Source organism: Marmota monax, unplaced genomic scaffold (genome assembly GCF_021218885.2).
Source record: "Marmota monax isolate L192 unplaced genomic scaffold, Marmota_monax_Labrador192_F-V1.1 WCK01_AAM20220418_F8-fsc00208, whole genome shotgun sequence".
Lineage (NCBI taxonomy): Eukaryota > Metazoa > Chordata > Mammalia > Rodentia > Sciuridae > Marmota > Marmota monax.
In genome coordinates, this window is record NW_026693914.1 from 1,651,484 (window position 1) to 1,678,376 (window position 26,893).

The 26,893-nt window shown below is 49.9% G+C and overlaps 1 protein-coding gene across 6 annotated transcripts in view; it reads right to left on the reverse strand.

The window, feature by feature from the left end:
• Positions 1–26,893, reverse strand: part of Slc39a11 (solute carrier family 39 member 11) — a 395,002-nt gene that overhangs the window by 122,053 nt on the left and 246,056 nt on the right. For all 6 annotated transcript variants that reach the window (XM_046463436.2, XM_058585298.1, XM_058585297.1 and 3 more), the window contains one exon: positions 12,570–12,740. In XM_046463436.2, the coding sequence (XP_046319392.1) occupies positions 12,570–12,740 (171 nt within the window). The remainder of the gene's footprint in view (positions 1–12,569; positions 12,741–26,893) is intronic.

Sequence of the window (26,893 nt, forward strand, 5' to 3'; positions counted from 1 at the left end):
CATACTTGAATACAAAATGAATTGGCATGATTATAAAGTATCCTTCAATGTTATCAATTGATTAAACCTGTTATCTGCTATGGCTTTTGGAACAAATTAGGTCACCTCCATAGGGACCGAGACTGCTTAAGGACGGACGAAGCGGCTCCTCCAGCAGGACCATCCAGCCACCAATGGTGCCTATCTTGTCACAAGCCAAAGTTTGAGGACAGCTGCCACTCTCCCTGTGGGGAAGCAGAAGCGAATCCAGCTCTTGTGGAAGAGCACCTCGGAGCCAGGGTGGACCGTGGGGGACCCTGCCTCTGACTCACAGGGATGGCAGCAGAAGCCATTTGCAGAGGGGCCTGTCCAGGGCAGGCAGGGCCTGAGCTCTCCCAGCAGCCTCGGGGAAGGAGGTGGTAACCAGCGGAGGCCGTAACTGACACAAACTCAGGCCACTGCTGCAACTACACACCACTGCGACCTCGCCAACTAGTGTGAAGAGCGAGCAGTGTGGTAGCCAACCGGTGGCCTTGACCCTTTCTGCTCGTCTTCCTGCAGGGTGTCCCCGCTGTCCCTCCAAGGCCCTCTACATTGGGTAGAAACACTGGCAACCAGTGCCATCAACCCAACTCTTAAAGCAGGAGCATTATTTTAAAAATCACACCCTCCGCAAAGTCTGCTGTGTTCACAGACGCAGGGCAAACTCCCCTCTGGCTCTGAAGGTGAGCAGTTACCAGTGGACTTGCGGTCATCGACTGGCTCTGTGCTGCGTGACATTTCATCTCCTCTGTTGGAGTGACGACTTCTCCAAGGCAAGGGCTGTTGGTTTTCTCTCTCTCTCAAGCATGAAGACCTGTGCTGACCACCATGGCAGGCGCTGGCCACATAGGGCTACTGAGCCTTGAAATCTGGCCAGTGACACTAACAAAACATTTCAACTTTAAGCAAACTCAATTTAAAACCTGAAGATGTCTAAAACATTTTTTCCATTATACACAGCTTTGTTTGGGTAGGACGACTTCTCATTCTGACGGTTCAAAGATACACACTGTTTTTTTCAGAAGGTAAGCTGTCTCAACTATTAAAATACTAATATTTAAAATATTAATAACCATGTTGAAATGAGAATATTGTGGCTCCATTAGAGGAGATGAAATAAGCTCCTTTAATTAACTTTACTTTTTTTTTTTTTTAACATGGCTACTAGAAAGTTTAGAACTCTGTCATTTTACACTGTACAGAATTCTATTGGATGGGACGATCCACATGCTTCACAGAGAAACAGTCCAGCAGGCGTTGGCCAGAAAACACAATGAAGAAAACCAGCAACACAGGAATAACATCACTTGTGCCAATTAATTCATAAGTCCCCTCCCTTCTGAAATTGTACGGTACAGCAATTGGTTGTAAAATAGGGGAATTCTGATATTCATACCCTAAGAATGTAGTTAATTCTTACCACCAGGTGACAGATGGGGTTCTGTGCTCCCTGGCAGCCAAAGAATAAAAGCAGCTGTGCACAGTAAATGTCCTGCATTGTTCTCACAAGGCACACAAACCTTCCCCAGGCAGTGCACTCTAAGGTAACCATCTATTTAGGGGCCATGGGTAATGAATGGGGCAATGCCTGTAGCAAAAAACCTGATAATAAATGTTGCAGCGGTTTTCAAGTAACAGAGTGTCCTTTCAAAACCTGAGTCGGGGCAGGCTCTTATTTAAGGCAGGTGAAGCTGACACAGGCCTGTTATGTTGCCTGGGCAGAGAGGGGCAGGTGTCCACTGGTGGGTCACACAGGACAGCCAGAGGAGAGGCGACGAGTCTTTGCCGTGACTCTTGCCATCTCCTCACACCGGACATCGTGCTGCTACACATTTTCCTGCCCAACTATCCCCCACCCCTTTCTGACCCTGACTTAAGAAGATGGGCCAGAAACAACGTGAGCCAGAGTGACAGCTTCCCAGGCATGACGACACCACCCAGCATTTCTTCTAAATAATAAAATACCAAGTTTGATATGTGGGTTATTTTATTTATAATGTACTTGTGACTCACCCCGGGGCTGAGACCAGCGGTCTCAGACTGCCTTCCTGCAAGAGCTCCTGAGGCCAGCCTGTGGCTCCTCACAGAGAACCTGACATTTCACCCTCTGCCAAGGGGTGGGCACACGGCAGTTGAGCTGCCCGTGGCAGGGGAACAGTCCCCACGGGTGCTGTCAGCACAGCAGCACCCAGTACCCTGCATCCGTGTCCCCTGAGCACAGCTGAGAAGATTTTATCCAACTTTGATTAAACACAGGCAGCTATCATGTTGGATGGTCCAGGTCTAAAATGCCGTAGAAAACCCCATTCTAGCCAATACCTATCGGCCACGGTAGAACAGCAGCCGAGAGTCTCCAAACACTTTGAGTCATAATACAAAACCGCGTTCCAATTCCTTGCTCCAATTTTTTTCTTGAATTACATAATGGTAGGCGGATGACGTCTCAGAGCAGGGATGGAAATGAGTCTCGATTCCAGCCCAAACCCCAGGGCAGCCTTTCACGGGGGCTTTGACTACAGCTTCCTGCATCTGAAGGCCAAAATGTGGGGTGTAGTGTTCGGGTGTCTTGACCAGAGCCAGTGAGAGGGGATGACGGGGCACCTGGAAGTCACTCTGACACTCTTATTTGGGGTATTGCGGGGACCCCTGGGCTGTGATTTCCCCTGTGGGGCGTCTGTACCAGTTCCCACGCTCACACTCAAAGGTGTGATCCAGACACGTGCCTCTGGCTCCGGCTACACCTCCCACCCAGGAACACGTGATGTTGAGCAAAACATCACCCTGCCTGGGAGCCTGTGCTAATTATCATGTCAGGCTTCCCACTGAGAGATAATTAAAGGAGAACATTACAATGTTTTCAAACTCCTGCAATAAACGAGATGCCTCTCCGAATAACCTGTTGGAGATGAAAACTGAAAGGCTCCGGAGTCCCCACTCCAGGCCCCATGGCAAAGACCAGAAGACCTCTGATCCTCAGAGCAAAGTGTGGCCACAAGTGGGTGGGAAGAGAAGAGGGTGAGGGTGAGGTACCCTGGCTTCTCGGGCTTTGCAGCAGTACTAAGGGTCCCAGCATGGTGCCCTGGCCCTGGGCTCGCTCAGATACTATCTCCATCCTGCAGCCAGGAAAACAGACTCCCAGGCTCTGACCTCAGGTCCCCCAGCTAGTGAAGCACTCAGTGGCTGCAGGATCCAAGAACCGGCCTTTCTGACTCTGAAGCCTGTCCTGTCCCAACCCTCTGGCTGACGACTTGCATGGGTCCCAGATGGTCCCCAGGATCCAGGTGGGTACACATGTGGGGGCCTCAGCTCAAGGGCATTCATGCTACATGCTCGGCCCCAGATTAGCAGACCTGGGCAAGGCTTCTTGCCCAGATTCCCTGCCTATGTCCAAGGCCCTAACCTGCTGACACCTCAGGGTGGTGCCCCAGGCATTAACACTGAAGGTGGCAAACCTCAAAGAGCAATAGGTGCTTCCAGAACTTTTCTGTTACAGACTCAGAAAATCTTTGAGATCCACAAGAAACACTCCCCAGAGCATAAGGCAGAGGGGTGGCCTGTTAGACTGTGCCCAGCTGCACCCATGACAATGGGTTGGCTGGCCTTGGGCTTGACCTTGGACCTTCTGGATCTGTTTATCACATTTAAACAGACACAAATATCTCAACACTATCCCTGGAATGCTTTCTTCAATGCCTGGGCCCCAGGGCCCCATAGGGGGCAGCCTTTAGTATCACAGGTATATTTTATTGGCCAATAATGTGTGGCTGCAGGATCGAAGAACCAGTCTTTCCGACTCTAAAGCCTATCCTGTAACAACCCTCTGGCTGACGACTTCCATGGGTCCCAGATGGTCGCCAGGATCCAGGTGGGTACACATGCGGGGGCCTCAATCTGGCTTCGCGGGGTGCTCTGCTTCCTCCTTGGCTGAGCCCAGGTTGCTGTGCCAAGACCATCCTCTAGTTGTGGAATCAGAGCAGAATACAAGGGGTTCCTTCCGTATGTCCCCTGGGAAGGTCCATATACAACAAGAGGATTTCCTACCCAGTCTGCCCCAGGAAAATCAAAAGTCGGTATGTTCCTCTTTGGCGCTGATTCCTTCTTGAAAGCCAGATGTCGCACCTTGCTCCAAGTGCTGCCCTGCCAGAGCCGCCCAAGCAGGGGCAAGCCAGATGTCCAGGTTCTTGTCAGCAACAGCAGCCACTACTCCTGCCCCTCTCAACTATCCCCTACTTATGAGTGCTTCAACAGATCATCTGTATTTCACACCAAATTCAAATCCAAAAGCAGCCGGCACCCCCTGAAAGCAGGGCTCACAGACACCCCACAGCCAATGCCTTGGTGGGACCTACTGAGGTCTGTCCTCAGTCACTAAGGACTTGTGTAGGTATAACTGTATGTTCACTTTCAAAGGGTGAGTTTTACAATCTGTGAATTATATCCTTTAAAAGGGAATTAGCAGGGACAGTTCCCCTGGTGTGGAGGGGTAACTAGCAAGCCTTCGAATGACCCATAGCGCTTGGGGATTTTTTTTTTAAATTTTAAAATAAGGCATCCTAGGAGGAAAATGCCACAAAATAAAGTTGTTTATGAGAGGGACGGAAGGAGGGAGGGAGGGAAGGAAGGAGGGAAGGAAGGAGGGAGGGAATGAACATGCACAAATGAGATGAATGAGCAGAGGCAGCAATCCTTTAGCCACAACACTGAGCTCAGGAAGTGAGAGCCTGGATCTCTTCCCTGTCACTGTGAACTGGCGAGCCAGGAAGAACCGAGGGCAACACAAGAGCGGTATGTGGTGTTAAGATGGGGAGATCAGTGAGGGGGGGTGGTCCAGGAGACACGGATGGCAACGCCCACCATGATACACGGCCACCCCAGCTGCAGACACACACAAGCTCAATACATGCCCTGCCTCCTCTGACCACCATCCAACGTCCTCACACGACGAAGGCCCAGGGAACAAGCTGCTAAGAGAACTGGGGTCTGAAGCATCCTTTGGAAGCTCAAACAGAAACAGCCAGGGATGGGAAGTGGAAAAGGCGGGCAGCAGCCCAAGGAGGCCCAGGGCAGGACCAAGACCGTGAGGAATCCAGTTCACACAGGACTGACGTGCTGCTGTTGAGTCTGTTCCTGAACCCCAGCTAATCCTCTCTGGACTTCATTGGAAGGATCCATTTGGTCTCTGTGGTGGACCAAATGATGGTTCCAAATGTATCCTGGTCCTCATGCCTCAGTCTGCAAATGTCACCTTTTTTGACAAAAAGAATTCTCAGATGTGATAATACTGGATTATCGGGGTGGACCCGGAATGAAATCACAAGAATCTTTATTAAGGAGGAGATCTAACACAGAGGAGAAAGCATTATGAGCTTGGGGATACAGACTAGGATGAGGAGCCATGAGCCAAACAGTACCCGCAGTGTCTAGAAGATGGAAGGGGCAAAGAACAACACCTCCTTATTCCCCCAAGCCTCCAGCAAAGACACCATCCTGCTGACACCTTGACTTTGGCTCAGTCTAAACCAATTGCAGACTTTTGGTCTCCAAAACTGCAGGAGAATGAATTTGGATTGTTTTAAGCAGTTTTCAGTTTATAATAATTTGTTACAGCAGCTATCACAAACTAATACAGTCCTTCATTCAGTTTCTAGCCCCTCCAGGTATTAAAATGGCCCCAATAAAATTATCTCTGGCATAAAGAAATAATTCACTTCTATACTTTGGTGGGTATGCTGAGGGGCTGAGGGAGAGAGCTGATGGAGGTCCGCCTTCCAAAGAATATCTTTATCTGATCACAACAAGTGTTTACTGTAGGAAAATTCCATTATAAATCTTACCAAAAAATTAAAAAAATGAAAGTCATAAACCCAGAAATAACCACTGTTAATATTTTGGTGTCAAAATTTGTGTTTTTGTTTCCCCAAAACAAAAATCACTTCTGACTAAAGCCTCAAGCATTCCCTTTGAAGCCATTATTACCACCATCAGTGACAACATGCCAGATAATTAAAACCAACCACTGTGGTGCTCCAGAGACACAAACAGTGGCCCCTGGGTCTCCTTAAATCACAGCCATAGCCAGCAAAATGAACGACATGCACTTGGCTCTCGACTCCAAGGAGAGGAAGATGAAGAGCATCCATTCATCTAGCTGCTGCTTCTGAGAAGCTTCATCATTAATCTCAAACGTAATGGGGACAACTGTCTGCAACGTATCATCAGGATCTGCACCTGTCAAAGATTCTCCCTTTAGCCCACTGGTGGCCATTGCACCGAAGGATAGTCACCCGACCCTCCAGGCTCCTCATCTGGATCGGAGGGGAGGTATCAAATGCACCTGTCACTCAAGCATACACTATGTCCTGAGTATATCAGACTTCCAGTGTGTTTTGGGACCTTGGATCTAAAAGAATGAGCATGGTACCCACCTTTTTGCAAACAGCTCCAGATAACAGGGAGCTGGAGCTGTTTGCAAAACCAAGCGAGCAATTAGAGCAACAGTGATCATAACAGGGGAAATATTTAACTTTGTTACATATAAGAAGTTCAGGGGCTAGAAAGGGAGCTCAGAGGCACAGCATGTGCTTAGCAGGACAAGGCTCCGGGTTCAATCCCCAGCACCCACCAAAAATGAAATTCAGAAAGCACTATGCATATCATTCTTCACAGAATGGTCCCAAGCTAGGCTGGCAGGAGCCAGAGCAGTACTGTATTTTCAGACGGAGTCGTGTTCGAGTGAGAAAACCCCTAGAATTCCTTTAGGCTTAAATTTAACTTTCTCACATACAAATTGCTGAACAGGTCATCAACAAGGAGACGTCAGTAGCAACTCGGTGGCTAGTTGACTTTTAGTTCCACTCGGATGCAGAAAGGAGGCTGGCTTCCTAATGCCCCAGGGTCTCTGGGAGGCAGACCCTCGAGTCTGGGCCACACTGTGGCAGACACGCCAGAGGCACGGTGCTCAGAGGCTCCCATCTGAGGTTAGCTTTCAGAGAGCATGGGGTGCTTCCCCAACACCATTTCCCAACAGACTCCAGCAAGTGTCGGGGCCCAGGGCTGCGCACAAGCCGAGGCTGGGGAGCGGCTTGCAAGGAGGCAGGAGCCGGGTCCCAGGCTGTTGGGGGCCGGCGTCTGGCTTCCATGCTCTGCCAGCAGGTGCATGCCTGATGGCCTCTATTCATCTTCACCTGAATCACTTAACTGCTTGTACAACTGTATAGTTTTCCCCTCTAAAGTGGGGGTTCTTTTCCACTCTAGGCCTGCGGACAGTCTTCATGATGTCAACACTCCCCAAAGTGCCTGCAAGATGTTGTGTGTTGGTATGACCTGAATGGTGTGTCCCCACCCCTGAAATCCCAGTGTTGAAACCTAACCCCCAAGCTGATGCATTAGGACCTGTGGCCTTGGTGGGGAGGGTGAGGCGCTCACGTGGGCAGAGCCCACACAAATGGGATTACACACCTTTATAAAACAGATCCTTGGAGAGTCTTACGCCCTATTCCACCATGTGGGGACACACGAGATGGTGGCCTTCTGCAACCTGGAAGGGGGCCCTCACCAGAGCCTGGTCCTGTTACAGACTCCTCAGACTTCCAGCTTCCAGAATGATGGGTAATTCTGTGGTTTGTATGTCACCCAACCTGTAGCATTTTGTTACAGCCTCCCCAAAGAACTGACATGTGAATGCACAAACTTCTCGCCCACACCTTTGCTGGAGTCTCAAGGAAGACTGTGGACTGGTGGTCCTTGCACATGTGTCACATGGTAACCCAAGTGCCCTGCATGTGTGCACAGCCCACAGCCATGTCCTCATGCCCAGAAACCTCCAAGAGCATCATTAAAAAGCTTCTCTTATCCTTCCTGTTTACAAAAACAAAAACTTCAAAAACTCCATCATCTATTTAGATACTCTGAAAAGTCTGTCTTAGAGCCTAGAGCCTGGGAATGTCAAAGTGCTAGTTAAGTTTTTAATCAACTCTGAAGGAGAGTATTAAGAGACCTTTTCAAAGGTGAGCAGCTGATGACAGGCTCAGAAAACGGCTGTCAAAGGGACGCCTGTGGGCGGGTCTCCGTCTCTTTGGCCTCAAGTAAAAATGGAGACTCCAGGGCTAACCCACGGTGGGGTCCCTCAAGGCTCACCTATTTGTGTTTAGGCCTCTGCAGGAAGCTGTGGGTAAACTGAGTGACACTGGAGCCATTAGGCAGGAAAGCAAGGTCTCAGGAACTCTCGGGCACAATCCCCTAGCTGAGAATGCCTAGTTCAAGGGGTGCCCTCTCCTAGCTCACCCCTCAAGTTCAGGCTCAGCTCCCCAGATGGGAGGAACCAGCTTGAGCCAGACAGCCTCTGGGACATGGGTGTGGCTTACCAGATGCCAATCAGCCTGTTTACTGCAAAACCCTGCTGCCCAAGAAGTACCAAACGAGACTCCTCCCACTGGAGCCTTACACCTGCCTTTGAGGTGCCCCCCTACTTTCTCAGTTGTTCGGTTCCGGCTCCTATCAGGACTGGAAGGCCCATCAGGTGCTCCGCTTTTTTAAATCCCATCTCCGGCTTTATCTTTTTTTCTTATGGATTATTTCAGACTTTTTATTTTCCTAGGCGACTCGCACCTCCTGGGCAGGAACCTGCTCTGATGGTTTCAGCCGGGGCCATGGGCTTAAACAGGATTCCTGTGCCAGTGATTCACAACGAACAGCTCCAGCCAGACTCACCCCCAAACCCAACCCCAAACTGTGTACCGTCTAGTCGGCATCTCCACTTAAAGTCTAACAGCCACCCAAACCCACTATTTTGTTCAGCTTTTTTGCTGCTTTGACTAAAAGACCCAACTAGAACAACTGTAGGAGAGGAAAAGTTTATGTGGGGCTCACAATTTCAGAGATCTCAGTCCATAGAAGGCTGGCTCCACCCCTTGGGGCTGGAGATGAGGTAGATCATGGTGGAAGAGTGTGGTGGAGGGAAGCAGCTCACGTGATGATCGGGAAGATAGAGACAGACTCCCACTCGCCAGATACAAAATACAGACTCCAAGAGTGCACCCCCAGGGACCCGCCTCCTCCAGCCACACCCTGCCCGGCCTTTGGTGACCACTCAATGAATCAAATCAGGGGGTTACTCACTGATTGGGTGAAGATTCTCATAACCCAATCATTCCCCCTCTAAATCTTCTGGCATTGTCTCACACATGAGTTTTCAGGGACAACTGACATCGAAGCTAGAACATTCCACCCCTGGCTCCCAAACTTATGCTCATCCCACAGTGCAAAATACGTTTAGTCCATTTACAAGAGCCCCCCCGCCCCCGTCTCAATGGTTCAAGATTGGCCAGAACTTCAAGTCCAGTCTCCTCTGAGACTGAGGGCAAGCTTGCTTCACGAGCTCCTGTAAAACAAAAGTGATCCACAAATACCCAAAGTCTAAAGGTTCAGAGTAAACATTCCCATTCACAAAAACAGGGGCACAGAAAGAAGGAATGGGACCAAAGCGAGAATGACATCAGCTGGTCAAATAAGTCCCGTAGCTCCACAGATCTGGCATCTGGGGCACGTGGCATGACACTCCGCCCCTGTGGCCTTACTGGTTGCAGCCCAGGTGGTCTTTCTGTTGGCTTGTCTTGCTCCATTCCTGAAGCCTTTCTCAGCAGCCGTTCCATGGTACCGGCATTTCTTAATCCTGGGGTCTCTGCTGCAGCTCTGACTGCCTCACCCCTCCCCACGCACTGCCCTCTCAGGAGGTGCCCACGGGGACTCTGCACTCGCCTGGCCTCCCTTCGACTTCTTGGTGCAAGCCTCCTTGACCCCCTAACTCCAGCATCCTGCATTCCTGCAGAACCAGCACCGCTTGGTTGAGGCCCAGGTCTGATGCCATCTTGAGCAGTCTCCAAACCTCCACGGACCCTGGCTGCAGGGGCCTCGCAGTGTCTGGATGGCTGAGCATGTTGAAAAAAAACTTCCTAGGCCCCCCCCATGCAAGAAGGTGCCTCACTGATTTCAAGAGAATTTTTACTTCCTCTAGTTTGAGATAAGTTTGGTGTTGCCAGCTCCTGAAATGCCCTCAAACCATCTTTTTTTTAATCATCTCTGGGCAGAGCCTTCAGCACTGTTTTAGTGGCTACAATGTCTCTAACAACTGCACCTTCCTTGGCCCCAGTTTCAGTTTACTTTTCAAGTCCAACTTTTTCAAATCTTTCTGCTCTGCTCTCTGCTCCTGGAATCACCCTAAATTTGGCTAAAAGCCACCAGCAATATCCATGACACTGCCTGAATATGACGCTGTCTAGAAATCTCTTCCACCAGATTAAGAAGCCCATTGCTTTTAAAAATCAACCTCACAAAAAGTTGTGGACATGGGCAAAACACAGACTGCTTTTCGGCTAGAACATAACACAAATGGCCTCTAATCCAATAGTGTCCTCCTTTTCCTCTAAACCCTCCTGAGCCCCGTCTTCACTATCGGCACCTGGTCTTCTGGGCTCCCACCAGCATTGGCCATTAACCTCAGTTTACAACAACCTCAAGTATTTCCAGCTCGCACTGCTAAGCATCTCCAAATTCCTCCCACCAATTCCAAAAAGCTCCAAAAGCTTCTGAAACACGTGGTCAGGTTGGTCACAGCAATGAGGCCACTTCTGAGTACCAGTTTCTGTTTTAGTAGCTTTTTTGCTGCTGAGACTCAAAGACCTGACAAGAACAACTTTAGAGGAGGAAAAGATGATTCTGGGTCCCACGGTTTCAGAGGTCTCAATCCACAGACAGCGGGTTCATTGCTCTGTGTTTGAGGTGAGGCTGAACATCAGGGTGGAAGAGGGTGGCAGAGGGGAGCAGCTCACATGGTGACCAGGAGATGAGAAAGGTCTCCACTCACCAGACACAACACATGTGCCACAGAGGCACGCCCCCATGACCCACCTCCTCCACCGACATTTCCAGTCCTGCCCCGCAGCCCTTCTCCTCTCAGCCAACCACAGCACCACCCTGGAGCAGATCAGCCCTGAGCCTCTGCACACTCCTGAGTCCTGTTCTCTCACATCCAGTCCTTCAACAAATCCTGTTGGCCCCACCCAAAATGGGCCCCCTTCTTGCCACCTCTGCCCTGGTCTGAGCCATCGCTGTCTTTGACCTGGATTCTGCAGTGGCTTCCACCTGGGACCCCCTGCTTCCATCCTCACCTGTCCTGGGTCTGGTCTCAATTCAGCACCTGGACAGAGCCCATTAAAGCTCAGATTGAGCCATATGCTCCTTCATTAAAACCCTGCAATGGCTTCTCACCCACCAAGCAAAACTGGAAGTCCCTTAAGGCCTCCGAGTTCCAGCTAAGGGCACATCACCTTCCTCACCTTCCTAGTACCTCTATTCTCTCCCCACGGCTCTACGTTCTGTGCCCACACTGGACGCCTGCCACTCTCCACAGGTGCCAGGCAAGCTCCTGCCGCAGGACCTGAGCATAGGCTACCATTTCCTCTGCCCTGCCGAGCAGATAAGGGATGGGTCACTGTGAACTCCTGAGGATGTGGGAAATAAATCACCTGGGGTGCTCCCTGGAGAAGACGAGTGCTCAAGCCCAGGTTTCTAACCGGTGATGGTCAGAAGTTGAGGCACTGAGAATGGAGGGAGTCGTGGAGGAATGGCAGGCAGGATTGTCACCAACGTCATCCTGGCTCACGAGGTCCAAGCACTGTACAGAAAGCTTCGTGGGTATTTGACATATCATTTAATTCTCAAATAAGCCAGGCATAGCTTCACTCACATCTCATCAATGAGAAAACCAAGGTTCAGGGAGTTCAAGCAATTTGTGGAGACAAACTCAGTGGGTGGCGGAGCTGGAATTCCAAAAAGTGCCCCCGGAGCTTGGTTCCTCTGTGGGCTTGTTTTTATATATATTTTTATTCTTACTACATGTAACTCCTCTAGAAGAAACATACATTAATTCTGAAATAAAAACATCAGAAGTCCCTCCCCCCCATTAAAATAAATCCAGGGACACAAAACAAGTCACTCTTCAATGCTAAAGAGGAAAAGATCAGTGCTGCCGTTTCACAGAGAAGAGTAAGTGAAATATCAGGGTCAAACCTGATTGAATTCAATCCTTTCAAAAAACATCAGACAGAGCGGCAGATATCTCATTTGTAAAACACCCCGTCCCCATGGTGATCGTCCCATTGAGGACACCATACACGTGGCCATTGGGTACCAAGTATGTAAAGAAGGGACTCGTGGGAAGAATGGCAGAAGGTATTTAAAGGTAGGTTTATTTGGGGGGTGGGGCTGACCACTGAGCCCCTTCCCCTGCCCCATTTTGTATTTTATTTAGAGACTCAGTCTCACCGAGTTGCTGAGCATCTCACCTTTGCGGAGGCTGGCTTTGAACTCACCATCCTCCTGTCTCAGCCTCCCTTTATGGAAGTTTTAACCCAGGACAACACACCCATCAATGAATAACTGGAAGCCAAGGGAGAAAGCTCCGCAGCCCCTCCCTCAGGAAGGACCCAAACCGCCCAACCCCTTTCCAGCCAGAGAAGTGCAGGGGGCCCAGGGCCCAGGGGAGAGCTCACCTGGAACGTTGTGGATGGTGATGGCCAGGATGAGCAGCAGGATCCTCCTCCAGCTGCTGCCACTGGGCTGGGCTGGGCTCCCGTGGGAAGGCGCCAGGTGGGCAAGGCCCTCGGGAAGGCTGGCGGCCACGGCCTTCCTCCTCTGGTAGGCCTCGCCGTTCTCACTCTTGTCTGAACAAAGAGAACAGGGTGGGGAAAGAGGCTTTGAAAATGTGCAGGCGGAACCCTGAGCAAGGGGCCCAAGAGGAAGCGCCCAGCAGAGGACATTCTGCTTCCAGACTGCGGCAGACCTGGTGTCCTGATGGCCATTTGCCCCCTCATACAGTCATCCAGCAAACACCCTTCAAACACACGCTCAGGGCCGGTGCGGAGGTACTAGGGAAGGTGAGGAAGATGAAGATGTGCCCCCATGATGCCCGCTGAGACCCTTGACGGTGACACCGACAAGGAGCACAACATCTGGAACCAAATCACCTGGTTTGCTTCCTGACGGCCTCTCCTAGCTGTGTGGCACTAAAATAGTTGTCAACCTCTCTGTGCTATAGTTTCTGATTCATAAAAAAGCAACACCAGTAGGGATTTCAACGTGGTTCTACAAGGATTCAGTGAGGAATTGCAGAAGGTTCCAGAATATACGGACGTGTTGATCGCTATTGTGGGTGCTGTTCTCGCTCTCTCCCCCAGACCTACAGAACTGCAGCCCCTGTGGCCCTACCCCTTCCCTGGTCACCCACCTCACAGGGACCAATTCAGGTCAGACCCAGCCCATTATGCTCCCTTCCCAGGGAGACGAGGTGACTCCTGTGCTGTTGGGGAGGGGGAGTGGAAGGCCATGTGACAGGGGCAGCTATGCCAGGATGGACCGAGGTGGCAGGTGGACATCAGCAAGCAGGGAAGGGAAGCCGCGCTGCCCAGGTCCCGCGGGACACGGGGGCCACCTCACCACCCAGCCCTGGGGTGTCAGGCGCCGACCCTCGATAGTACAAACTCCCTCTTTGGTTTATTTTGGGTCCTTTCCCAGGGCCGGAGGGACCTGCACCCCCAGGCACCTTGGGTTATTCCTTTCTCCCCACACCGGGGAGGGGGGTGGGCTGAATCGGGGACAAGGAGGCAGCAGAGCATCAGGCTCTGGCTCCCAGGGTGGCACAGCTGTGGGGGCCTGCACTGTGACAGGGAGGGGAGTCTGGTGGGCTTCATCAGCTGTCAGGTGCCCAGAGCACACGGTGCAGCATTGGGCACCACTGAGCCCTGTGCCTTCTCCCAGAGGGTGTGGTTTCCCCTTCTGGTGGCCCTGGATGGCACCAGGGCCTCCCGCCTGCTGGGCCAGCGCTCTGCCATGGAGCCACACCCCAGGGCTCATAGTGCCCTTCACTCTCGAGTGTCCCCGTCTGGGGGAACCATTCTATGTCCCTGACCGTGACACATGCAGAAGCCTCGTGTGTGGACTTGCCAGGGACAGCGTGACAGCCCTCGCCCAGGACCCTGGAGTGCAGACACTCCACTCACAGAACGTCCAGGGAAGGAACCGCTCGACCCGAGCCAGGAGTTGGAGGAAAACTGTCCCAAGAAACAGGAGCCGCCGGAGCCTCCTTAGCCTCCACTGACCATGGGCAGATGGGTGGCCCAGCCCCTGTCCCCAGGGCACCGAGGACCTGGTTTGTCTCATCCCCTGGGGCGCTGCTTTAAAGAGCACAGTCCCACCACAGGAAAGTGCACCTGGGATTCCCTTCAGGTGACCCGCCCGACAGGACAGGAACGCTGCTGCTTTGTATTTCAAAGACATGAAAAGGGGAGACACTCCCTTCTTCTGAAAATCCTTGTGTCTCCTGGAATCCAGCAAACGCAGCTTGAAGACCAAGAAGGTGCCAAAGCAGGTGGACCCCCTGCTGCTGGGCTCTCAGCCAGCTCGCCCGCCCGCCCGCTCGGTGCCAGCCTGCAGTAGCCAGGAGGCCCAGCTCACAGCTCTGGCCTCTGGGGAATGTGACCATCTCAAGTGGACAGCCACTGCTCTCAGGCCGTCTGGGTGGCAACACACCACACGTGAGGAGGTGTGCACACACTGATACATGCATGTGGGTACCTGTGAGTGGCACGTGGGACCCTCTTTCTGGACGGGGACACCAGGCAGCCCCTTGCCTTTTGCACATGTGTGTTTTAGTTACACACGGGTCGGGAGGGAACTGGAGGACTCAGAGGCTGGTGGGGAAATGGCTAAGCACTCGGTCAGCAAGCCCAAGAGTACTGGGGACAGGAGCATGGCGTCCACAGCAGCGTGCTCAGCTATCCTGGATTGAGCTCCCGAGTCCCCACGTCCCCTCTGAGTGCACTGGCCTGGGCCTGTCTGCTCTTTAAGTGGCAGCTGATAAGGAGCAAAAAATAATCTTTTCCTTTACAGATGTACAGCTTGAGAGCCGACAGACAGGAAGGCAGGTAAACGCCTTACATCTGGGGACCAGGAACGCACACCCTGAAGCAAGCCTAGGGCTGCACTTGCCATCACTAACGTCACAAGAACATCTGACCCCAGATCCAGGCAGGTGATGCACAGAAAGCCAGGAGGAGCCACCGGCAGGGCCAGCCCCCCAACTGTGTCTAACAGGGACATGGAGCCGCTCTGGACTCGAGGTCCAACACGTGAAGACTGACATCCATGTCTTCCCTTGAGGCAAACAGGAGGGCAGGACACCCAAGGCACTCGTGAAAGTTAAATAAGCCACCACCTGGTAGCAGCCACTCATGAGTCTGCAAGGAGGAAGCCTGGTCCAAATGAATCGTCATGGACAGCCAGGTGCCCCTGGAGCAGCCCGCCTTCCTGGGAAGGCTACTTGGACAGCACTGCCTGTGGGCAGAGGATGACTAGTGTGTGGGGCTGAGAGCCCATGGGCGTGTGCCAGAGGGGAGTGACAAGGACCACACGAGAGTTCCTGAGAACAGGGGGCGGGACCTCGCCACAGCACACGTGGCCCTGTAGGCACAACCACCCCAGAGGTCAGAATCCCTGCCCTGTTACATGCTGTCCCTGAGGTCCTCCCCAGTGGTGCCAAGTCATCTTGAAGGACAAGGTCACAACCCACTCTCCAGCAAGGCATACGCACGCGGTTTTGAAACAACATTTGACTCCTTCTGGATTCGAGGACCTCAGGCTGGGAATATCGTGAAAGTCAAATTCCCCTGCAGTGGTGACTGTCCCTCATCAGGGGTGGACACAGGAATATGAGCACACTGTCCCTGGGACAGTGGGACTACCTAAGTCCATCTCTGGAGACGGACGCTCAGGCCTCCAACAGGCCAGCAGTGCTAGTTAACCGACAGTATCCTAGAGAGCGCTCCAGCAGCACCACCAGCCGCCACTGGAGGCGATTCGGCTGGATCAGCACAAGGAGGCGAATCCTCACCTGCCAAGTGCAGACAACTTCAAACTCCCCAGGAAGATACTTCCTTTCTAAACCCCTGATGTGAAAGATACAATGAAGAGAAGCCCGCTGTGTTCACCATGGACCAGGGGCACACAAACCGCGCCACAGAGCCAATCAAAGGCAGGGAAGACGAGCATCCGCCCACTCAGTCTTCTTTCCTTCTTGTTGCCCAGAGAATCAGCATCGTTTAGGGGAAGAAACAGAATTACCAATGTGAATTGCAAGGGTGTCTGCAGAGAATTTGGTTTTGGTCTTTAATTATAGTTGGGATTAGAAGGACTTTCCTTATGACTAACACTGAATTTGAACATGAGATGATTACTCAACAGTGGCTCGTGTTGACCATGGCATCTAAGAAACTAAGGCCCATGGACACCGTCTTGACTGTCACATGGAAACTTGAGGCAGAGCCAGGGAAGCTCTCCTGGATCCCAGCAGAAGACCCCCCTCATTCCAAGACACCCCAAACTAAAGCCCACGGCAGTCTCCAACCTCTCCACAGCTGCCACCATTCCCTTTTGGCAGAGCTATAAAAATATAACTCCACTGAAGCGCGCTTTCCAGAGAGAACAGGGCCCCGAGACCTAATGCAGTTGCTTCCATTTGTCCAGCTCTTGCATGGTGATGCTCTGTGAGTCAGAGTGACGCCGTGGTCGGGGGAACTGACAAGGGACCACACCGTCTGCTATTAGCCATAAAGCTGCACTTGGGAGATGCAGGCTCTGTGCCTCAGTTTCCTTGTTGTGTAAAATGGGATCAATGAGTCATTCCAACTTAGTGACGTTGTGAGTTGAAACATGTGGGCGCACTGTCCAAACGCTAGGTTCACAGTTTCCTATTCTGCTGTTTCACTTTAAACTATGGAAGTATTTTCTAAATGTCTTAGTTTCTGTGACTCTGACTTGTAATGGCTCTAGAGCATTTACTTATATGAACCCATTATTTGCAAAACAGTTTCTTTTCCTATTCACGTTCAGTCGTCTTTTTCCTCTCCCAAGTGCTAAAAAATGCAGTTCCAGTCTCAGGCCACTTGGGGGCATACTCTTTCTGCTCCCTCCCACTCGTAATGGGAATCCACTTGGAAAAGCTGCTTCTACATATGACATCAGGCACTGGTTCTTTGTATTACAACTTCATGAATCATACATGCCACTGGGACATGTAAAGTGGGCTGAACCTACTCCAGGAAATGGAGCTCAGCACATGGGGAGCTGTTCTTCCTGTAGGGAGGGGGGGGGGAATCTGCACAAAGACCCTTAATTCTTTCATGCACCTGGTTGTAACTAAATACCCAGCAGCAATTCATTTCCTAAAACTGAACCACGGGGAGCTGTATCCCATGTGCATTTTTACAAATGCAAAGGCAAGTACATGCATTTAAAAATGAGTAAGAAAATCCTCCCAATTAATCCCTGTCCTAATTCCACGTTTAATTGCTTCTTCAAATTAATTTCTGCCTGGTCTTTGCAGAAAAGGGGAGGCTTCCGCAAAAATGGGGACAAAAAAAATGAAAGAAGTTGATTCTTGGCTTTTGATCTTCTGGAGGGTGTTAGGACTTCTACTGGCTCAAAGAACAACATGGATTTTTTTTAAAGGGGTGATTTTGACTCTCCAATACTTTTGCCTTAAATTTGGTCTTTAGAATCCAGCGGGAGCTTGAGCCTGTGGCCAGACTGTCAGGCACAGGGAAGGTGGGCTGGCTGCAGAGTGGCCAGAAACACAGTCTCTGGCTGAGATGCCGCTGATGCCTTCCCCATAAAACACCTTGCTTCTCTGAGTCTCACCAGGCTACACACCTAGCAGTGTCCTCAAATCCTCCAGGACCCTTGGAACTACTAATACCTGGGGGCAAATGGAAAGTCCCAGCCTAAAACCAACAGCAGAGCAGTCCATTGTGATACACGTAATGGGCAGGGCTGGGTGGCTGCTCTACCCACCCATCTGGCCATTGGGCCAGTGACTCACAAAAAGCGTCCTTGTCCTTAAGCTTGCTTATGCAAAAGTAGAAATGCATGCTAAAGCAACCTTGGGAACCTAGAAGATTACAGAAGAAAATGCCAATCACCAAGCATTGCACCACCCACAAAATAGTGATAGTTCGAGGTTGGCGCATTTCCTAATCCACTTTCTCAGGCAGTTTTATGGGACTGAGATGTCACCTTGTACAACAGCAGACAGCTTTGTGTTCTCACTAAATTCTCACGTAAGAATTTCCCCATATGATTAAACACCCTTGTGTGTGTGTTTCAAGTGATACAAAGTCTTACTTACATTATCATACCACTGGGTATTTCGACTGCTTCTAAAATTATTTTTCCTTATAAATCTCACTGCAAAAACTTTAACGAGGACAAACAATCAGAAATTTGGACAAAGTTCCCAGAAGCTGAACTGCTGGCTAAAGGGCCTTGCTGCATTTTTCTAATTAACTTCCAGGAAGACTCAGTGGTTTGCAAGCCCATGGTAGAGTTCTCAAGTTCTCACCAGTTATTTCTTAGCACTGGGTACTTCTCATGTAAAAATGAGTGTATTCATTTAAGGAGCAAATGATGTCTCCCATAATTTGTATTTCTTTGACAAGTAAAGTTGGACATTTTTCAGAGTTTCAGAGGCTTATTTCTTCCCTCTTTTGTGAAATGCCCTTGGTCCAAATGAGCCCTCTTTTAAGTAACAATAACATGATTAGCTAATTCCTTACAGATGGGTAATTTTCTGCTATCCACTTAGGTTTGTCAGTGACTAATGAGTCCTGGCTGGGAGCAGCAGGTCTTATTGCACATCAGACTCATGTACCCACCTGTCTGGGTTGGAGTCTCAGTCCGTTTTTGAGTTTTTTTTTTTTTTTTTAATGTGATCTGGCTTTACTTGTGACTCTATATGGTATGGTCGCGAAGACTAATTTTCTCAGATCATTCTCTCTCAATATTGAAATATCACTCCTTTCAAAAGCAGGGGATGGGTGAATATCTTCCCCTTCCACCCCCTCTCCAAGCCTTGGGATTCTTAAAAGCTACATAGCAGCATTGCAAACCATGCAAGGGGAGAAAAAGTCTATTATGAGCAAAGACCTTGCCAGAGATGCCAGATGGAAATTAAAAGACAGGATATATCCTGTCATGTACAAATTTCAGATTTAATTTTTTTCGTAAGTATATCCCAAATATTGCATGGGATATACTTACACTAAAATGTATTTGTTGTATTTTTGAAATTCAAATTTAACTAGGTATGCTGTGTTTTAGCTGACACCCCCAACCGTGCCTGGATTCTATGGGGCAAGAGGAGCTGGACAAACTGCACTCTACTAGGAAAACAGCCACATGCTGGTCTCGGGGTCGACTCCATTGAGGATGCACTGCATGCACCGTATGTGGCCCTGGGCAGGAAAAGATCCCAGGGAGAGCACAGAGACTTCGTGGGAAGCTAACTGAAGTATTCATTATGCTCAGTTTGACATTTAGGCAGAGCGGCACACAGAGCTTAAGAAACATGATCATGGACTTATTTTCAATCTTCATAACTATAATGCACATTGCCATTTATCACTCTAATAGTCACGGGCCACATGATTATCAGAAGGCCAAACGCTGCCTGTGTAAGGGCTGATTCAATTTCCTCATCTTCTCTGTAAGTACGTGTTTTCCCAGGCACTGCAAGTCACCCAGGCCTTACCTTACATGCTTATGAATAAGCAATTGCTTAGCGACAACGCAGATACAAATAGATCTGCATAATTGGTGAAAATTAAACGAACATCAGAAGAAAAGACGGGTTCACTATTAATGAAAGATTTCTCATCCATTAAGCAAACCACCCACTAAAAAATGTTCCTCACTCCAAGTATTTGGGGAAAACAATTTCTACCTTCAGGCAACAGAGCCAAAATGTCCAATAATTAAAGGTCCACCTACCTGGTCTGCGGTTCTACTTTGAAGGCACAGACTGCCGTTTGGTAAACATGAACTCATTCCTGGTGAATTAACTGTGGTCTAAAAATAAATCTTGGGTGGGCTCTAGGGCTGCCGCCCTGGTTCTTCCCTGCCCACCCTCAACGTGCATGGTCAGTACAAATGCCCCATGGGAGAGGGGCCCTGGGAGTTTTTGCAGGACCCACCAGCAAAGAGCATTTGCTTCAAAAAGTCCCTGGACACTCACTGGCAAAGGACATTTTCGAGAAGGAGCAAGCTATGAGGGTTTTGCAGAGGACTCCCAACATCCCCCAGAAAGATGGGAAGTGCCCCTTAACTTACACAGCTGCAACTTCTCGGTCAAGGAGAAGGTGGACGGGAGAACTGTGCTCACGTCCAGCTGTGGACAGTAACCCTAACTGTCCTTCAGCTCACTCTCCCCAGTGGGGTACGCTGTCCCCTAGCTGCCTCTAATTTTGAGAACGAGGACTGTCAGCTACACACTGAATCTCCAAAAGCAGAGCAGGGACCACCCATGGCAGTGTCAAGGCAGAGCTTGTAAAATGCAGATTCCGGGGCCCCTCCCTGGAGCTACTAAATTAGGATCTTTTGGTGAGACACCAAGAAGTCTGCACTGTACAAGCCATGTCCCCGCCACCCCCCACCCCCCCCAATCCCAAGGGACCTGTGACCCAAACTAGATTTTGAAAATATTTTAGACCACCCAAATGCAAGTCAGTCCAGGTACTTCCTCAGCATCTAAGTATTCTTCAGTCCAATTCGGTAACAGGGAGACACCTGAGCCTGCCTTGCATGTGGACACTGGGATGTGCAGGATCCTCTCAGAGATCTCTGAATTCTTCCAGTGGGGAAGGCCAAGGAATTCGAGACAGGAGGGCAAAAAGTCATTGAGCTGCCTCAATAGGAACCGCTGTTTTCTTGTATCAAATAAGAATCTGAGCCGTTGCAAGGGCACAGAACAGGAAATGAAAGGACGGCACAGGAACTGAGAGGAAAAGCCCCCAAGCCAAGGCACTCCCTGCCCTCCTCCCCCTGCCTGCGTCCACATGTCCAGTCCACCGCTCGGCCATTATCTCCCTTCTCCCTCTCCTGTCCTGCGTGGTGGTCACTCACTAGGAATCAAAACACGACAATGTCAATGAAACTGATGGCCCTCTGAGAGTTCACCTGCTGCCGGGGTTTGCTTATGGTACTGAATTCTGTCAGCTACAAAAGGAGCAGGAGCATTTCTTTTGCCCCAAGTCACAAAAGGAAAATGTGAACAAAAGGAAAATGTAGAACTAAAAGGTTTGAGCCACATTAAAATGCACAGAGACTTCCTGGCTTGGGGTTTTCCTGTGATTTAGGTTGTGAACTATGGATGCCAACCAAGCCCAGGGAAGTCCAGGGAGGAAGGAAAGGGGGGGGGGGGAGAGAGAAAGATAGATAGGTGGGGGCCCACAGACAGAGGCTTTGCTTGTCTTTGTTGGAAGGAGGCCAGGGGACCTGCGGCTTTAGTTAGAGTGTGAAGAGGACAGAAGTCCAGGCCAGCCTGGGCACGGAGCTCTTGGGCAGCGACTGAGAGGCTCACAAGACACCCCAGGAAGATCCCACCTTAGAACCCAGACAGGGTCATGCGGGTCAGGACTTCCCGCATCAAAGACAAAAGGCCACCGTGACTCTCGGCACTGCCACCCTACCCATTTGCTGATGTCAAATGCCTGCACTCAGCCTGTCAACACTGAATGCCACCCCCACTTCCTGGGTGGAACCACCATCCAACTGCCACGAGGTCCAGCAGACTGGCCAAGCCAGCATCACCTGTTGCTGAAGAGACACGAAGAAAGGCAAGGTCCGCAACGCCAGCATCCATCCCGAAGGAGAGAAGGGGATTCCCGAGCATAGCCAGGGGCTTGGGAGAGGGAAGAAAGGGGAAGGGGGGGGCGGGCAGCCAACACGGGAGCCTTGTTCATGTCCTTTAGACATCCATGCCTTCAAAGTACGTTGAATTTGGGCCTGAAGTTGAGGCTCAGCGGTAGAGCACTTGCGAGGCCCTGGGTTGGATCCTCAGCACCACACAAAGATAAATAAAGATATTGTGTCCATCTACAACTAAAAAATAAATATTAAAAAATACATTGAATTTATTCCAGATCTTCCCCTCCCTTTAGAAAGATATAATCGAAATAGGATTCCCCAGCCCAGTCTGCCTCCAGTTTTCTGGAACAGTCCTAGCTCAAGGTCTTAGCTTCTTCCAACTGTTCATGAGCCTAGTTAGGCAGAGTCCAGGTCACCTTCCCATGTGGACATCCTCCCGACCTAGGCAGCCCCAGACTCTGAGTCAGCCTACTTAAGCCATCCCTCAGGCCAACTCTGCAGCCCCAGGAGAACATGGGTACTTCCAACACTAATGTTCACAGAATCCTGCTCCAGTCTGTGAACTCCCCAAGGGCTCCAGGGATGGCACATTACAACTGCTCACAGGGTAAGAATATCCACCCCATGAGGATCAAATTCACTTGCCCAGATAATACTATGTGTCTTGGTGCTCCCAAATAAAATTATTTTTCCTTGAGGTTCTTTAGAATACTTTCTCTACTTTTTTTCTTTTAAGAGATGGGATTTCATGTGTTTTCCAGGCTGGCCCCAAACAATCCTCTTGCCTCAGCTTCCTGGGCAGCAGGAACCACAGGCGCATACCATGGCACCTGTATAAATTATATTTTGATAATATAAAAACCCCTATGCTTTAGAGAAATTTTAGGAACTACTGAGAAGCACAAAGAGTCACTCACCACCCACTGGTAGCCATCTTCTAAACATGAACAATTAAAATTTTTTCTATACAGCATGCATACTTGTACAGTCAAACACACATACACAGCTTTCCAACTGGATTTGAGTCGGGATTTTACACAGCAGTAAACAAGGACATCACTAATTGTCCTCCTGTATCAGTGGTTCTCAGCTGAATTTCCTTTAGCTATGAGAGGTCAAGAGCAGCAACAGCAGAATTTCCAGTAGCCAAATGGAGAATTCAAAATAGACTTTTTTTTCCTCTCCTAAATAAAAAGGATGTGTGTTCATTGTCTAAATTACTTCAAAGTCAGGCACAACCAGCTACCTCTCAGTTCTCTAGTGAGTTGAGCTGCTGAGAATGATGGAATAGAGTTGGACAGGAATTATAAACGGCCACTTAAAACTTGGCCAAATGTTGCATGAACTTCAAAGGGCTAATACATCTCAGAGACATCTGGGGCATCAATGTCGCCGTGATGAGCCATTTCTGAGCCTTTCCTCCTCTGGGTGCAGCTTGAATGGCAAATGAGAAACAAGTGGGAAGGACGATCTCTTTGTTGCAGCCTGACTTTTCATAATATTTAAGTTTTCAAGTGCATCTTCTATTGGTTGTCTGTCTCTAGGACTCCACCTGCCTAACCAGCATAAATAAATACCACGAGGGAACGGCTGGAGTCTGTTCTGTTCACAATTGTGCATGCACAGGACTTGCACATAGTAGGCCTTCAAATATCTGTGGAATGAATCGTGGAAGCCAATGGATGCTTCTTCCTGGGAATGTGTGTGTACTTCCAGGGAGTTTATGATCTTCAAGGTTAAGAATCTCATTCCACAATACCCTTATGTCATTGCTAGACAGACATTTATTTATCCAAAGGCCTCTCTTACAGACATAAATCAAGGGTCAGGAAACCTACCAGATGGTAAAATGCTAGACTTCACAGGGCAGCTCCTTGACTCTGCTGATGTTGCACCAAGATATTCACAGACAATCCATAAAGGCATTGGAAAACTGTTTATAAAGACAAGAAGTGGGCCAGCTTTGGCTTATAGGTTATACTTTGCTGAATCTGATACAAACCCATAGAGCAGGACTTTCAAGATCCCTTTGGGCATCAGTGGAATCATCCCCAAAACTTTCTGCATCCAAAGAATTTAGCTGCACAGGTTCCCCTGCAAGTGGGCTTCCCACAAGGATCACAGGCCACGGCCCTTTCCTGGATGAAGTGGAGAGTGTCTCTACCACAGAGAATGAGCAATGAGGCACAGATACCTGGTTCTTCCGGGTTAAAAAGCAGCCCCCTTAGCAGAAACTAGGCGGCTGGGAAGGTGAAGCCTCCTGGAGGCTCGGGTGGACATTCGAGGGTTGGGTGTGCTCACATCTAATCAGTATGAGTTTAGGAGGAGCAATTAGCATATCATTGAGATGCAAATAATTTACACATTATGTAAATGAACTATGTTTGTTTCAGAAAGTTTGTTTTCTTAATCAGCTATATCTTCCCCTGCAATGTTTTCATGCTATTAATCTAATCAAGCAGCAACATAAATATTGTGAAGAAACTGTACCCCAGGCATCCCTTCCTGCTGTTAGAAAGGAAAAACAAAAACAAACTCTACAAGAACAAGGTCCCAACTACTGAAGAATAACCATCCTCCCAACTCGGGTGCTGGGTGTTCTCTGTGACAAAGCACACAGTCAGATGGCATTTAAGTAAACTTCTACCAGGCTCTGAGCTGGGGCAGGGGCGAGCACAGGGCTTGGAGAAGCAGGCCGTGGGAGTTGCCGGCTGACTGGCCAGTCTCTCGGCCATTTTGCCATCACTACCTCCTGGTTCCCTGGGCCCCCCAATTCCTGTTCCAACCCACCACTTGCTGGTTCTTTGGGCATGTCATTTGATATCCTGAGCCTCAGTTTCCACATATGCCCAGCGGGGCTAATAACATTACCCACGCTGTAGGGTTTGGTGAAGAGCAGACAGTAACCAGGACCTGCCTAACTAGTACCATTAAAAATTACCATTCAAATCCCAAATCTCCAGGTTAGCAGAGCAGAACTGTGGCTTGGCTGTAATGTGAACACTTTAAAATTCCACAATCATGTTGACATTGTCAAGTTTCAGAAAGGATTGCCTTCTGCTAAAGATAATAGAGACCTTCAGTCAATAAAAGGAGGGGGTGCTGCCCTTTAAGATACTTTGTATTCCCAAGCGGTATAGAGTAACTTTTTTTTTCCCCAACAGAGTTTGTAGCGTACTTAGGGTAACCCTGATACCAGTTTGTACTTCCTAAAATGTGTTACCACCAGGGAGATAAGAATATGGTAGGCCAACGGCATCCCTGAAACACACTGGCCACCTGCTTATCGTCCAGAGTAGAGGAGATGGATAGATGGATACACAGATGCATAAATGGATGATGTGTGTACATACATAAATATAGGCATGATTTATATACAAAATATATTCATTTGCTACTTTGTTAAGCCATTTTGTTTCCCATTAAATTTCTAAAAGTCAATTTATATATGTATATAAATTTTTTTAAAAAAATGAGTCTAAAGAGAAATACAATGGCTTAATAAAGTAGTATCAGATGGCTAATTGCTGGGAAGAACAAGTGGGTTTGCCCATGGACAAGGTCAGAAGGAAATGGACAGGAGAAGAGATGGTCTCTGGAAGGGAAGAAACGACCGACCCATTGGAGCACAGCGGCCCACAGGGGAAACTCATCTTTCTCTACCCATTTTCACGGAGTTGGGGGCCTCTGCATTTTCAAAGATGTCCGTCCACCCACTCAATCCAAGGGGGGCCAGCGAGATGCCCAGGTGACCTGGACAGGGCTCAACTCCAGTGCAGCGAGGCAGAATTCTGAGCCTTCCACTGAGCCAGACGCGCTGGTTCAGAAGGGAGCTGGCAGGCAGAGACAACTGTGCTGACCTGAGGTTTCTTGGAGCCAACAGAGCAAAGAAAAAATTGGTTCTGAGAGCAGGAATCAAAGAAATTAGAAATCCAAAGGAGTGAGTGAGACTTGGTGAAATCAGTGTGGGGGACGGACAGAGGGGGCTGCCCTGGCACTCCCGGTGGGGGGGGCTCTGCCTGGTGGAATAAGTAGAGCGGGGGCGGACTTTCTGCCACTGTTCCTACTTAGACAGGACCTCGAGGTACAGGGGGAGAGTAACTTTCCCTAGTGAGAAGACAAATGTCATCCACCAATGTTCAGAAAGGGGAGAGATGCGGCTGGCGAGAGCTCTGTGTTCTCCCAGCTTCAGAGGGACATACTTGTGAGAGAAAGGACCATGGGGCTGGGAGGCAGAGGGACAGTTAGCAGCTGTCCTGTAAGGATGGCGGGCGGCGGAGCGGGTGTGCAGGTCAGGAGACGTCCATGAGCAGCTGCATGGTGGATGGCCACTGAACCCAGCCAACCACGTTCAGAGCCTTTCAAAGTGGTTCTCAACTGGAGCGTACAGACGTCAGAGAACCCAGCCCAGCACCGGGGGGACGTGAGCCAAGGGCAGCCTCAGACTCCACGAAGGACCTGGGCAGGGCTCAGGAGTTCACAGGTGTGACAGGCTCCTTGATTCAGAGGAGAAAGATGGGTCCAGAAAAACACAATGAAAACCCACTGAGAACAGACGCCCAAGCTGAGCAGCCACTCAGAACTTCTGGCTGTTTTCCAGGGACCTGCATTTGGGGGTCGTAACCTCATCTTACTCATCTCCCCCCCCTCAGATGGAATATATAGGGTTTTTTTTTTTTTTTTTGCCAAAAATGTTTGTTCCCGTGTCTTAGGACAACAGATTCCAAACCAGGAACATGGGTGGGAGCAAGAGTCAGTGCAGAAAGCCCATGGTACCCGCCCTGAGAAGCCCTGTTCTGGGAGACCCCAAGGAAATCCATGAGACCTGCACCCCAGACACTGGGTGCTCTTCCGCAGGACGACCTGCCACGTCTGTTCATAAGGTTCCTGAATCCACTTCAAAGCAAGTAAGCAGGAACACGACGTCCTACCCAGTCAGGGCTGCCTGCACCATTCCTGACGTCACTAGACGGGTGCTGTCCGCCCACCAGAAGCCCCCAGAGTGGGCAAGTCCCCACCGACACCTGTCCCACATTTGGACACTGGGGCCCCGAGACGGCAGAGAAGTCAGGGCTTGGCTTCGCAGAGCTGGTGGACTCAATGTGCCAGAGGCAGGTAGCGG